Here is a 14341-nt window from a genome sequence, read left to right as displayed (position 1 = left end):
AGAGTTTGTGACTGCGGGTGCCTTCACTTGCTGTTAGGAATCATACTTATCACCCTTCCACCTTGGAAAATGAAACAGGGTCTCTCAATCAAACACAGAGCTTGAGTGCACAGTAAGTCTACTTAGCCAGTTTGCTCTGACTATCCTCCGTCCCTGCGTTCTCCAAATGGAATAAAAGGCAGGCTCCACTCCCGCTGGGGATTTACTTGGTTTCTGGGTCTGGGGATGCAAACTCTGGCCCTCACTTTCACTATTGAATGGCAAGAGCTTAACCATGGAACTGTGTCTTAGACCTGAAGAGCTTTGAGTAGGTACCTATACATTCAGAAAGGACCTTTAAAGTTAAAGGTCACCCATACATTAAAAACTGTCCCTGTTGGGATTATTGTCCATTTGGCCCAAGCTAGAATTATCTGGAAAGAGGGACTCCATCACATTGGCTTAGAGACAAGACTGTGCATTTCTCGATGGATGATTGATGTGGGAGGGCCAAGCTCACCATGGGTTGTATCAGGGCAAGTGGTGCTGGGTTGTATAAGAAAGCAGGTTGACCAAGCAATGGGAGATACGCAGCAAACAGCATTCCTCCATGGTCTCTGCTTCCATTCCTGCTTCTAGATTCCTCCCTGAGTTCCTGCCCTGACTTCCCTCATGGTGAACTACAGGCTGCAAGCTGATATAAAGCCTTCCCTGCTGAGCTGGTCTTGTCCTCGGTATTTATCAGAAGCAATAGAGACCGAATGAAGATGAAAACAGAACAGCTTCACGAGTAGCTTAAAAAGAAGCCATTAGCCAGGGCCTGACAAACACAGATGCGGACGCTCGCAGCCAACCACTGGACCGAGCACAGGGACTCCATTGGAGGAGTAGGGAAAGGACTGAAGGAACTGAAGGGGTTTGCAATCCCATAGGAAGAACAATATCAATCAACCAGACACCCCCCAGAGCTCCCAGGGACTAAACCACCAACCAAAGAGTACACATGGAGGGACCCATGGCTCCAGTCGCATGTGTAGCAGAGGATGGGCCTTGTTGGGCATCAGTGGGAGGAGAGGTCCTTAGTCCTGGGAAGTCTTGATGCCCCAGTGTAGGGGAAGCCAGGACAGGCAGGCAGGAGGGAGTGGGTAAGTGGCAGAGCAACCTCATAGAAGCAGGGGGAGCAGGGGGTGGATAGGGGGTTTGTGGAAGGGAAACCAGAAAAGGGGATAACATTTAAAATGTAGATAAATAAAAATATCCAATAAAAATGAAGCCTTTATATTGTAGCAAGAGACCCTGTAAAGCTGAAGCCCAAGAACAAGAACTAAGAGCATCCTGTTCCAGAGGAAGACAAGCACATACGCAAAACAGGCTTTGCTTGCTTGCCTGGCTGGCTGGCTGGCTGGCTGGCTGGCTGGCTGGCTGGCTGGCTGGCTGGCTGGCTGGTTGGTTGGCTGGCTGGCTGGTTGGTTGGTTGGTTGGTTGGTTGGTTTTTTGCTTGCTTGTTTGTTTGGCTGGTTGGTTGTTTAGTTAGCTGTTTGGTTAGTTGTTTGGTTGGTTGGTCATTTGTTTGTTTGTTTGGTCAGTTGGTTGGTTGGTTTTTGACTAGGGAGCTCCTAGCTGAGGAGAGGGGAATGGTGACAGGGAGTGCTGAGAACTGAGAGACAAGATATTTGAAAAATCCTCCGTTGGACAATTAAATCCAAAAATCAGAAAGAAGGACATAACACAAAGTATAAATTAAGGAAATATAAAACCATCATACAGTAGAAAAATGTAACAAGACAGAAAAAGATTTGTTGGGGAAGTCAAATGTCATCAGTAAGTCTCCAGTAAGCCCTAACCAGACCCTCACTGGGGTCTAAATGAAAATTGAGTTACCATTTAGCCTAATAGGAAGAAAATAACATTTCATCTTAACAGAAATAGAGGATTTTGTAAAATACAAAATCATGTATGATAAAAACGTTGTATCATATAGAACAAGCATATTGTTTTTATATATTTAGGGACATATAGCACACACACACATAGTTGTGCTTTATATATACTGTGATAGATATAGAGATAGAGACAGACGGACAGACAGGCAGACACACACACACACACACACACACACACACAGAGAGAGAGAGAGAGAGAGAGAGAGAGAGAGAGAGAGAGAGAGAGAGAGAGGGAGGGAGGGAGGGAGATTATAACCTTGAGAGAGCACAGTGAGAGTATGTACTCACATGGCATGGAGAGAAGAAAGAAAAAAGGGGAAAACAGTGTAATATTTTGATTTTAAAACTTTAAGAATAAATATAATGACACTAGCCTAGAGTCACCTGGGAAAAAGAAAAGGAACTGTCCAGATAAGACTGGTCTGCAGCCTTGTCTGTAATACACTTTTGGGGGGGGGCGGGGTTAAGATTTATTTATTATGTACTGTGTTCTGCCTGCATATATGTCTGCAAGCCAGAAGAGGGCGCCAAGATCCCACTAGAGATGGTTGTGAGCCCCCATGTGGCTGCTGGGAATTGAACTCAGGTCCTCTGGAAGGGCAGTCAGTGCTCTTAACCACTGAGCCATCTCTCCAGCCCTGTAATACACTTTTTAAATTTCAAGTTGATATAAGAAAGACCAGCCCACTGTGGGCAGTGCGATACAGAAAAGGTAACTGGGCAAGCCTGAGGGAGCAAACGAATAAACAGCATCTTCCATGGCCTTTATTCCCGTTCCTGCTTGCAAGTTTGACATCCCTCAGTGATGGGCTGTGTATTAGTCAGCATGCTCTAGAGTCACAGAATGTATGGAATGGTGTGTGTGTGTGTGGTATATGTGTGTGTGGGGTGTGGTGTGTGTGTGGTATATGTGTGTGTGTGTGTGTGTGTGTGGTATGTGTGTGTAGTGTGTGGTGTGTGTGTAGTGTGTGGTATGTGGTGTGTGTGTGTGTGGTATGTGTGTGGTATGTGTGTGTGGTATATGTGTGTGTGTGTGTGTGTGTGGTATATGTGTGTGTGTTATGTGTGTGTGGTGTGTGGTATGTGGTGTGTGTGTGTGTGTGTGTGGTATGTGTGTGTGGTGTGTGGTATGTGGTGTGTGTGTGTGTGTGTGTGTGTGTGTGTGTGTGTGTGTTTTGCAGAATATTTGATCACATTGTGAACCCTGAGAATGGGCTATTTATTGGGAAAAACTGTTCTTAGTTGTGGTGTATGCCTCGGCCATAATAATTAGGGTATCATACATGTATGTGTTTTGTATGTATGCAAAGGGAATTTATTGGAATGTCTTATAGTCCGCAGTTCAGCTGATTCAATAATGACTAGCTGTGAATGTGAGAGTCTAGTAATTACTCAGTCCTACGGGGCTGGGTGTCTCAGCTGGTCTCTGTATAAGCTGAAATCCCAAAGAAGCAGGCTTCAATAAATGTGCTGGCAGAGTGCAGGCAAGCAGACAGACAAACAAACAATTCCTTCTCCCATTGTCCTTCTATAGGCTTCCAGAAGGTGGTATAACCCATATTAAGTGTGCAACAGGATCTGGATTAAAGGCAAAGGTCATCATCCTGCCTTAAGATCCACATCAAAAGCCTGTGTCGTCCAGCCTCGAGATTAGGCTCAGAGGCATGTTGTCTCTCTGCCTCGAGATATGGATCAGAGGTGTGCCCTCCATGTCTGGATTGTAGTTCGTTGCAGATGTAGTTAAATTGTCAATTGAAAATAGCCATCACAAAGTGTGATCTGAAAGTGTAAGCCAAATAAAGCCTCCCTTCCCCCAAAGTAAAACTGCAAACAGTAGTTCGCAAATCCTTTCATCATCAGTAAGACTCTACTGCTGAACCTTGAGTCATAGAACATACAAAAAAATCAAGCCGGTCCTCATCTGGAATCTTCATTTCCTAATATTTACCATCAATAGTGATAAAAGGTGCTTTTCATGCTACCAGAGGAGAAAAGTAACCATCAGTCTTACCCATCCGTGAACCCTGTGAGCTAATAATGACATGCCCAGCGGAGCAATAGTGGCATGAACGTCATGGGAGTAACCAACATCCTTATGATGGCATTAAAGCCTGCCTGCTGCACCATATGAAACTCTTGCCTAGCACTATGCCAGGGTCATAGCCCCTGGGGAGATCCGACTACTATTAGTCTCTAAATGGTGTAGTATTGAAATGACCCCTGATAATCTATTGTTATCATAGACTAGTGCATCTTCCAACCCTCATCAGAGAAGCTTCTTTTTGCCGTAGATGCAGATTAACATAGAGACTCACAAGTGGCCAAAGTGCAGACAAAAAGAGACTGCTGAGTTTTCAACCTTCAGTGGAACACTTATGTCATACCCCCCTCCAAAGATTATAGAACAAGGACTAGAAAAACAGCAAAAGCCACGGCCGTGGATGACTACAAGGAAACCACATTTTCTGGACACATCAGAAAGTCTGCATTTATAAACTCACAATGATTGTGATAGCATGCACAAGACCTATGCAAGATTAAGTCGGACTAAGTCTCAGCATGGAGTAGGGAGCTAGGTCTGAAGCCTCACCCCTACCTCAGGAGCTATTGGTAATTCACAGCTACTTGGAGAGGCAGAGTCCATTTTTTTAAAGAGTCCAGCATCTGGTAGGTTGATCACCTCCCAGTGGATGGACATACACCCAAGAGTGTATGGACAGCAGAGATCATACGCAGTAGCTCACTGTAAAATTAAGACACAAAGTGTGATGGACAGGGAAAGAAGTGGATCTGAAAAGAGTTGGAAAAGGGAGAGTAAATATAATCAAATTACACCACGTGAAAATTTCAAATAACTAATAAAAATAATAAAGTAAGAAAGAAAACTCTCTTTCTGTTCCATGTACAGAGAAAAGATACATACGTGCTGGGAATGGAGGCATTCAGTCAGAGATTGCTACAGGACATCTACACAATAAATCACATCCACTCAGATTAGCTTTGCAGCATCATAGAATCTCAAAATGCCTGAGATAAATGGTTTAAAGGGAGGAGAGATTTGGTTGTCTTCAGAGATTTTGGTCCCTGATTATCCACATCACTTTAGGACGGTTTGGAGGTAAACTATCATGGCCCAGGCACATGTTAGATGAGGCTGCTCACTTCGTGGTAGCTAGGAAGATAGAGAAATAGAAAGAAGGGGCAAGAGTTCCAATACCCAGTTAGGAGGCTAGAACCCAGTGACCTAATTTCATTCACCTGTGCTCCACCTCTTCAAGGGTTCAGAGCCTCCCAACAGTTGCTGCAGGCCAGTGGCTAAGCCTTCAGAACGTAAGACTTGGAACAACATTTCATATCAAAACAATAATATGGTCTATCCGTGCTGTACATGAAACTGAACTAACGAGACCACTGGGACATGGACAAGTATTTGTACAACAGATATGACAATGAAACAGTTATACATTTTAAAAGCATGATTAGATTCCTCGGGGAAAGGCCATACAACTAGTTTAGAGAACTAGTTTGCAGAACGAGTCCACAACTATGCTCAACCAAAGACATGTAGGAATATAGTAACAGCATTGTTCTTCATAATAACTGAAAGGACACATAACTGAATGTCCACCAATAACAGAGGTTGTGTAATCGAGTACTAGAGGTACTAGATCACTTCACTCAGTGTGAAGAATGGAGCCTGCAATGAATGCAATGCATTGCTCAATCATAAAGTTAAGCAAATGCAAGAAGATATAAAAATGTCACACATGGTTTAATTATATTTACATGAAGTTCAGTAACAAGAGAAGCTACCTAAGGTGATAGAAATCTTTGCAAAGGTGAGATAATTAGGAGAACTATTGCAGACATTTCTATATTGTTAATATCCTGTTTCTTAATCTGGAGTTTCCTGATTTTTCAAGCCTATTAAACTATATATCTATTTATGTAGATATCCCCAAGGGGCCGGTACGCCAGAATACAAACTTTAAAGGAAACACAGACACTTACATTGCTTTCCATGCTCCTGCTGCAGTGAGAAGCAGATCGTGCTGGCGTCGCTGTTATTCTCAGTGTGGTATCTAAACTGAGAGCATCTGAGGGAATCTGGCCAGGAGGAGTTCACCATTCCCAGGACTGATTCACATCCTTCTTTTGCAGCCTCACAGAAAGATCTACAGGGTAGGAGGCCGTGCCTACATACAAACAAAGAGTCGGTGAGGGGGATTAATGTCATAGTAGAACATTTTCAAGAAAATAATAACATTAAAGTTAGCAAGTTAATGTAGGGCATTAACTAGCATTTCCTATGGACTGTCAGCAACTTAAACTGTATTTTGTCCTATGACAGTTTCAGCCACCCAATTAAATGGAGTCTGAAGATAATAAGTTAGATTCACAACGGATTGTGTAGTCATTGCTTGTAGAACGATGTGTCCCAAATGATGGTTCTTATGCGCCCTGTATTAAAATATACTGATTGATCAAAGAAAGAAAGAAGGAAAAGGGAGGCCCACAATTAGAAGGAACAAAAATAGGTGGAAAGGAATGCTGCTGTAACTTTTTATCTTTCCTTTGAGAAATTCAACTAACTCTCAGAGGCAAATAGAGAAAGTCATTCTTTATTCTCCCTGGCCTTCATGAAAACCTCCTACAGACAAGTGGCTACTCAGAAAATCTCGTGTTCTTAAGAAAACAAAGGAGAAGAAACCTCATCAGCCTTCTGTTTTGTAAGAGCTGTGAGATGCCATCCGTTAACAGTAAAAGCAGTGGTGCCCCTGGAGACTGTCCTCGCCCTTTTGTATGGAAGCTAACACCCCAGATCCCAGGCTAGCTCTGGGGATTTATACTCATGTGCTAGCCTTGTCAAGGCTGTGGACCACTCTCCTCTCAAAGCCAAGTGGCTTTCTCTGCCACACAGCTATAGGCTGTACCTTACATCCCTGTCCATCTCCACCAAGGGCATCTCAAAGGACGTGCAGAAAACTGGAGATGTTTTCTGAAATGGAAACTTTGCTTGAGCCCCGTCAAAACAACTATATCAAATGTTGATATTACAGAATTGTACAATACTGGGTCTGCCATAAACCTTTTCTGGGAAGCATAGGCCCATTAAGATTCTGGGAAAGACTCAAGTGTCACATGCTTCTTACTACCAGCTTCACAATAGCAAAGGAGGAAGGGGAAGTAGGTGTATGAGCTTCCGGGCCTTCATCTATATATCTTCTAACAATGTCTATTCATGTATAATAAGTGGACTTCACAATCCCCTTGATCAAACAAGCTTGTATACCATACACCATTTGTTCCACAGAAACATGATGTGACCTTCCATCTAGCCTGATCTGTCAGAATCCTTGAGAGCCTTCCAGGACAGATCCTTATGTATAAGAAATTCTCGATGGTTGCTGCCTCCTCGGAGACCTCATAAGCAACACCCCACGAGCAAACTTGAGCCTTGGGACCACAGGCAAGACAAACCTTCCTGCTCCAAGCGACCTGCCTAGTGAACTCAAGACACAGGCCCACAGGAACAGCTGAAGGCCTGTAGAGAGGAAAAACTACACACCCGAAAGCAGAACACTCTGTTCCCTTAACTGGCTGAAAGAAAACAGGAAAACAGGTCTACAGCACTTCTGACACACAGGCTTATAGGACAGTCTAGCCACTGTCAGAAATAGCAGAACAAAGTAACACTAGAGATAATCTGATGGTGAGAGGCAAGCGCAGGAACCCAAACAACAGAAACCAAGACTACATGGCATCATCAGAGCCCAATTCTCCCACCAAAGTAAACACAGAATATCCAAACACACCAGAAAAGCAAGATCTAGTTTCAAAATCATATTTGATCATGATGCTGCTGGAGGACTTCAAGAAAGACATGAAGAACTCCCTTAGAGAAACACAGGAAAACATAAATAAACAAGTAGAAGCCTACAGAGAGGAATCACAAAAATCCCTGAAAGAATTCCAGGAAAACACAATCAAACAGTTGAAGGAATTAAAAATGGAAATAGAAGCAATCAAGAAAGAACACATGGAAACAACCCTGGATATAGAAAACCAAAGGAAGAGACAAGGAGCCGTAGATACAAGCATCACCAACAGAATACAAGAGGTAGAAGAGAGAAACTCAGGAGGAGAAGATTCCATAGAAATCATCGACTCAACTGTCAAAGATAATGTAAAGTCCAAACATACAGGTCCAAAACATACAGGCAATCCAGGACTCAATGAGAAGATCAAACCTAAGGATAACAGGTATAGAGGAGAGTGAAGACTCCCAGCTCAAAGGACCAGTAAATATCTTCAACAAAATCATAGAAGAAAACTTCCCTAACCTAAAAAAAGAGATACCCATAGGCATACAAGAAGCCTACAGAACTCCAAATAGATTGGACCAGAAAAGTAACACCTCCCAACACATAATAGTCAAAACACCAAATGCACAAAATAAAGAAAGAATATTAAAAGCAGTAAGGGAAAAAGGTCAAGTAACATATAAAGGCAGACCTATCAGAATCACACCAGACTTTTTGCCAGAGAATATGAAAGCCAGAAGATCCTGGACAGATGTCATACAGACCCCAAGAGAACACAAATGCCAGCCCAGGGTACTGTATCCTGCAAAACTCTCAATTAACATAGATGGAGAAACCAAGATATTCCATGACAAAACCAAATTTACACAATATCTTTCTACAAATCCAGCACTACAAAGGATAATAAATGGTAAAGCCCAACATAAGGAGGCAAGCTATACCCTAGAAAAAGCAAGAAACTAATCGTCTTGGCAACAAAACAAAGAGAAGAAAAGCACACAAACATAACCTCACATCCAAATATGAATATAACAGGAAGCAATAATCACTATTCCTTAATATCTATCAACATCAATGGTCTCAACTCCCCAATAAAAAGACATAGATTAACAAACTGGATACGCAATGAGGACCCTGCATTCTGCTGCCTACAGGAAACACGCCTCAGAGACAAAGACAGACACTACCTCAGAGTGAAAGGCTGAAAAATAACTTTCTAAGCAAATGGTCGGAAGAAGCAAGATGGAGTAGCCATTCTAATATCAAACAAAATCAATTTTCAACAATAAGTCATCAAAAAAGATAAGGAAGGACACTTCATATTCATCAAAGGAAAAATCCACCACGATGAACTCTCAATCCTAAATATCTATGCCCCAAATACAAGGGCACCTACATACATAAAAGAAACCTTACTAAAGTTCAAAACACACACTGCACCTCATACAATAATAGTAGGAGATTTCAACACCCCACTCTCATCAATGGACAGATCATGGAAACAGAAATTAAACAGAGACATAGACAGACTAAGAGAAGTCATGAACCAAATGGACTTAACAGATATTTATAGAGCATTCTAACCTAAAGCAAAAGGATATACCTTCTTCTCAGCTCCTCATGGTACTTTCTCCAAAATTGACCATATAATTGGTCAAAAAAGGGGCCTCAACAGGTACAGAAAGATAGAAATAATCCCATGCGTGCTATCGGACCACCACGGCCTAAAGCTGGTCTTCAATAACAATAAGGGAAGAACGCCCACATATACGTGGAAGTTGAACAATGCTCTACTCAATGATAACCTGGTCAAAAAGAAATAAAGAAAGAAACTAAAGACTTCTTAGAATTTAATGAAAATGAAGGTACAACATACCCAAACTTATGGGACACAATGAAAGCTGTGCTAAGAGGAAAACTCATAGCTCTGAGTGCCTGCAGAAAGAAACAGGAGAGAGCATATGTCAGCAGCTTGACAGCACATCTAAAAGCTCTAGAACAAAAAGAAGCAAATACACCTAGGAGGAGTAGAAGACAGGAAATAATCAAACTCAGAACTGAAATCAGCCAAGTAGAAACAAAAAGGACCATAGAAAGAATCAACAGAACCAAAAGTTGGTTCTTTGAGAAAATCAACAAGATAGATAAACCCTTAGCCAGACTAACGAGAGGACACAGAGAGTGTTTCCAAATTAACAAAATCAGAAATGAAAAGGGAGACATAACTACAGATTCAGAGGAAATTCAAAAAATCATCAGATCTTACTATAAAAGCCTATATTCAACAAAACTTGAAAATCTGCAGGAAATGGACAATTTCCTAGACAGATACCAGGTACCGAAGTTAAATCAGGAACAGATAAACCAGTTAAACAACCCCATAACTCCTAAGGAAATAGAAGCAGTCATTAAAGGTCTCCCAACCAAAAAGAGCCCAGGTCCAGACGGGTTTAGTGCAGAATTCTATCAGATCTTCATAGAAGACCTCATACCAATACTATCCAAACTATTCCACAAAATTGAAACAGATGGAGCACTACCGAATACCTTCTATGAAGCCACAATTACTCTTATACCTAAACCACACAAAGACACAACAAAGAAAGAGAACTTCAGACCAATTTCCCTTATGAATATCGACGCAAAAATACTCAATAAAATTCTGGCAAACCGAATCCAAGAGCACATCAAAACAATCATCCACCATGATCAAGTAGGCTTCATCCCAGGCATGCAGGGATGGTTTAATATACGGAAAACCATCAACGTGATCCATTATATAAACAAACTGAAAGAACAAAACCACACGATCATTTAATTAGATGCTGAGAAAGCATTTGACAAAATTCAACACCCCTTCATGATAAAAGTCCTGGAAAGAATAGGAATTCAAGGCCCATACCTAAACATAGTAAAAGCCATATACAGCAAATCCGTTGCTAACATTAAACTAAATGGAGAGAAACTTGAAGCAATCCCAGTAAAAAACAGGGACTAGATAAGGCTTCCCACTCTCTCCCTACTTATTCAATATAGTTCTTGAAGTTCTAGCCAGAGCAATCAGACAACAAAAGGAAATCAAGGGGATACAGATTGGAAAAGAAGAAGTCAAATTATCACTATTTGCAGATGATATGATAGTATATTTAAGTGATCCCAACAGTTCTACCAGAGAACTACTAAAGCTGATAAACAACTTCAGCCAAGTGGCTGGGTATAAAATTAACTCAAATAAATCAGTAGCCTTCCTCTACACAAAAGAGAAACAAGCCGAGAAAGAAATTAGGGAAATGACACCCTTCATAATAGACCCAAACAATATAAAGTACCTCGGTGTGACTTTAACCAATCAAGTAAAAGATCTGTACAATAAGAACTTCAAGACTCTGAAGAAAGAAATTGAAGAAGACCTCAGAAGATGGAAAGATCTCCCATGCTCATGGATTGGCAGGATTAATATAGTAAAAATGGCCATTTTACCAAAAGCGATCTATAGATTCAATGCAATCCCCATCAAAATACCAATCCAATTCTTCAAAGAGTTAGACAGAACAATTTGCAAATTCATCTGGAATAACAAAAAACCCAGGATTGCTAAAACTATCCTTAACAATAGAAGGACTTCAGGAGGAATCACTATCCCTGAACTCAAGCAGTATTACAGAGCAATAGTGATAAAAACTGCATGGTATTGGTACAGAGACAGACAGATAGACCAATGGAATAGAACTGAAGACCCAGAAATGAACCCACACACCTATGGTCACTTGATTTTTGACAAAGGAGCCAAAACCATCCAATGGAAAAAAGATAGCATTTTCAGCAAATGGTGCTGGTTCAACTGGAGGGCAACATGTAGAAGAATGCAGATCGATCCATGCTTATCACCCTGTACAAATCTTAAGTCCAAGTGGATCAAGGACCTCCACATCAAACCAGACACACTCAAACTAATAGAAGAAAAACTAGGGCAGCATCTCGAACACATGGGCACTAGAAAAAATTTCCTGAACAAAACACCAATGGCTTATGCTCTAAGATCAAGAATCGACAAATGGGATCTCATAAAACTGCAAAGCTTCTGTAAGGCAAAGGACACTGTGGTTAGGACAAAATGGCAACCAACAGATTGGGAAAAGATCTTTACCAATCCTACAACTGATAGAGGCCTTATATCCAAAATATACAAAGAACTCAAGAAGTTAGACCACAGGGAGACAAGTAACCCCATTAAAAATGGGGTTCAGGGGGCTGGGGATTTAGCTCAGTGGTAGAGCGCTTACCTAGGAAGCGCAAGGCCCTGGGTTCGGTCCCCAGCTCCGAAAAAAAGAACCAAAAAAAAATGGGGTTCAGAACTAAACAAAGAATTCACAGCTGAGGAATGCCGAATGACTGAGAAACACCTAAAGAAATGTTTAACATCTTTAGTCATAAGGGAAATGCAAATCAAAACAACCCTGAGATTTCACCTCACACCAGTGAGAATGGCTAAGATCAAAAACTCAGGTGACAGCAGATGCTGGTGAGGATGTGGAGAAAGAGGAACACTCCTCCATTTTGGTGGGATTGCAGACTGGTACAACCATTCTGGAAATCAGTCTGGAGGTTCCTCAGAAAATTGGACATTGAACTATCTGAGGATCCAGCTATACCTCTCTTGGGCATATACCCAAAAGATGCCCCAACATATAAAAAAGACACGTGTTCCACTATGTTCATAGCAGCCTTATTTATAATAGCCAGAAGCTGGAAAGTACCCAGATGCCCTTCAACAGAGGAATGGATACAGAAAATGTGGTACATCTACACAATGGAATATTACTCAGCTATCAAAAACAATGCCTTTATGAAATTCATAGACAAATGGTTGGAACTGGAAAATATCATCCTGAGTGAGGTAACCCAATCACAGAGAAACACACATGGTATGAACTCATTGATAAGTGGCTATTAGCCCAAATGCATAGAACACATGAAACTCAAGACGGATGATCAAAATGTGAATGCTTCACTCCTTCTTTATAAGGGGAACAAGAATACCCTTGGCAGGGAATAGAGAGGCAAAGATTAAAACAGAGACAGAAGGAACACCCATTCAGAGCCTGACCCACATGTGGCCCATACATATACAGCCCCCCAATTAGACAAGATGGATGAAGCAAAGAAGTGCAGGCCGACAGGAACCGGATGTAGATCTCTCCTGAGAGACACAGCCAGAATACAGCAAATACAGAGGCGAATGCCAGCAGCAAACCACTGAACTGAGAATAGGACCCCCGTTGAAGGAATCATAAAAAGAACTGGAAGAGCTTGAAGGGGCTCGAGACCCCTTATGAACAACAATGCCAAGCAACCAGAGCTTCCAGGGACTAAGCCACTACCTAGAGACTATACATGGACTGACCCTGGACTCTGACCTCATAGGTAGCAATGAATATCCTAGTAAGATCACCCGTGGAAAGGGAAGCCCTTGGTCCTGCTAAGGCTGAACCCCCAGTGAACGTGATTGTTGGGGGGAGGGCGGCAATGAGGGGAGGATGGGGAGGGGAACACCCATAGAGAAGGGGAGGGGGAGGGATTAGGGGGATGTTTGCCCGGAAACTGGGAAAGGGAATAACACTCGAAATGTAAATAAGAAATACTCAAGTTAAAAAAAAAAAAAGAAAAGAAATTCTCAATACTTTCATTGTGTGGTTGTGATGGGGCCATACTCAGGGCACTATCCATGCTGCTGAGCCTAGATTTCCCATTCCCTGTCATTATTTTGAGACAAGATCTCAATAAGTTGCCTATGCTGGCCTTGAACTAACAGATCCTGAACTTGTGATCAGCCTGCATCAGCCTGCAAGCAGCTAGTGTTTCATGCCTGTATCACTAGTCAGGCCTCCCTTGACAATGACATTCTAATAAAAAAATTTTCTTTTTACCTTTAAAAGTTGAACTAAAACTTGGCAGTGGTGGCAACATATCTTTAATTCCAGCCCTCGGGAGGAAAAGGCAGGCAAATCTCTGTGAGTTCAAGGCCAACCTGATCTATACAGAATATTCCAGAACAGCCAGGACTATATAGAGAAACACTGTCTCTACAAAACAATAAAGAAACAAAAGTTGTATTAAAATTATCTTTTAAGGGCTGGAGAGATGGCTCAGCAGTTAAGAGCACTGACTGCTCTTCCAGAGGTCCTGAGTTCAATTCCTAGCAATCACATGGTGGCTCACAACTATCTGGGATCCGATGTCCTTTTCTGGTGTGTCTGACAGCTACAGCGTATTCATATAAATAAAATAAATAACTCTTTTTAAAAGATTATCTTTTAAAATAATCTGTTTAAAACCCACAAACCTGGGCTCATAGGGGCTCACAGAACCTGCATGGGTCTGATCGAGGCCCTCTGCATATGTGTTATAATTATATAGCTTTGTGGGTTTGTTTGTTTGTTTGTTTGTTTTGGAACTCCTAGCAGAGGAAGAGGGAACTTTTGCTGGTTTTTCTTTTTTGCCTGCTTTTGGGACCCTTGTCCTCCTACTGAGTTGTTTTATCCAGACTTTATATGATGCTAGGTACCCAGTTTTATTGAAACTTGATATGCTATG

The 14341-nt window shown here is 41.7% G+C and overlaps 1 protein-coding gene across 2 annotated transcripts in view; it reads right to left on the bottom strand.

Moving 5' to 3' along the window:
* The window catches only part of Corin (corin, serine peptidase), a 208662-nt gene that overhangs the window by 116165 nt on the left and 78156 nt on the right, over positions 1-14341 (bottom strand). For both annotated transcript variants that reach the window (XM_087582498.1, NM_182473.2), the window contains 1 exon segment: positions 5934-6118. In XM_087582498.1, the coding sequence (XP_087438624.1) occupies positions 5934-6118 (185 nt within the window).

The sequence above is a fragment of the Rattus norvegicus genome, chromosome 14, assembly GCF_021556685.1.
Source record: "Rattus norvegicus strain SHRSP/BbbUtx chromosome 14, alternate assembly SHRSP_T2T, whole genome shotgun sequence".
NCBI lineage: Eukaryota > Metazoa > Chordata > Mammalia > Rodentia > Muridae > Rattus > Rattus norvegicus.
This window is presented reverse-complemented; position numbering and strand designations above follow the sequence as displayed.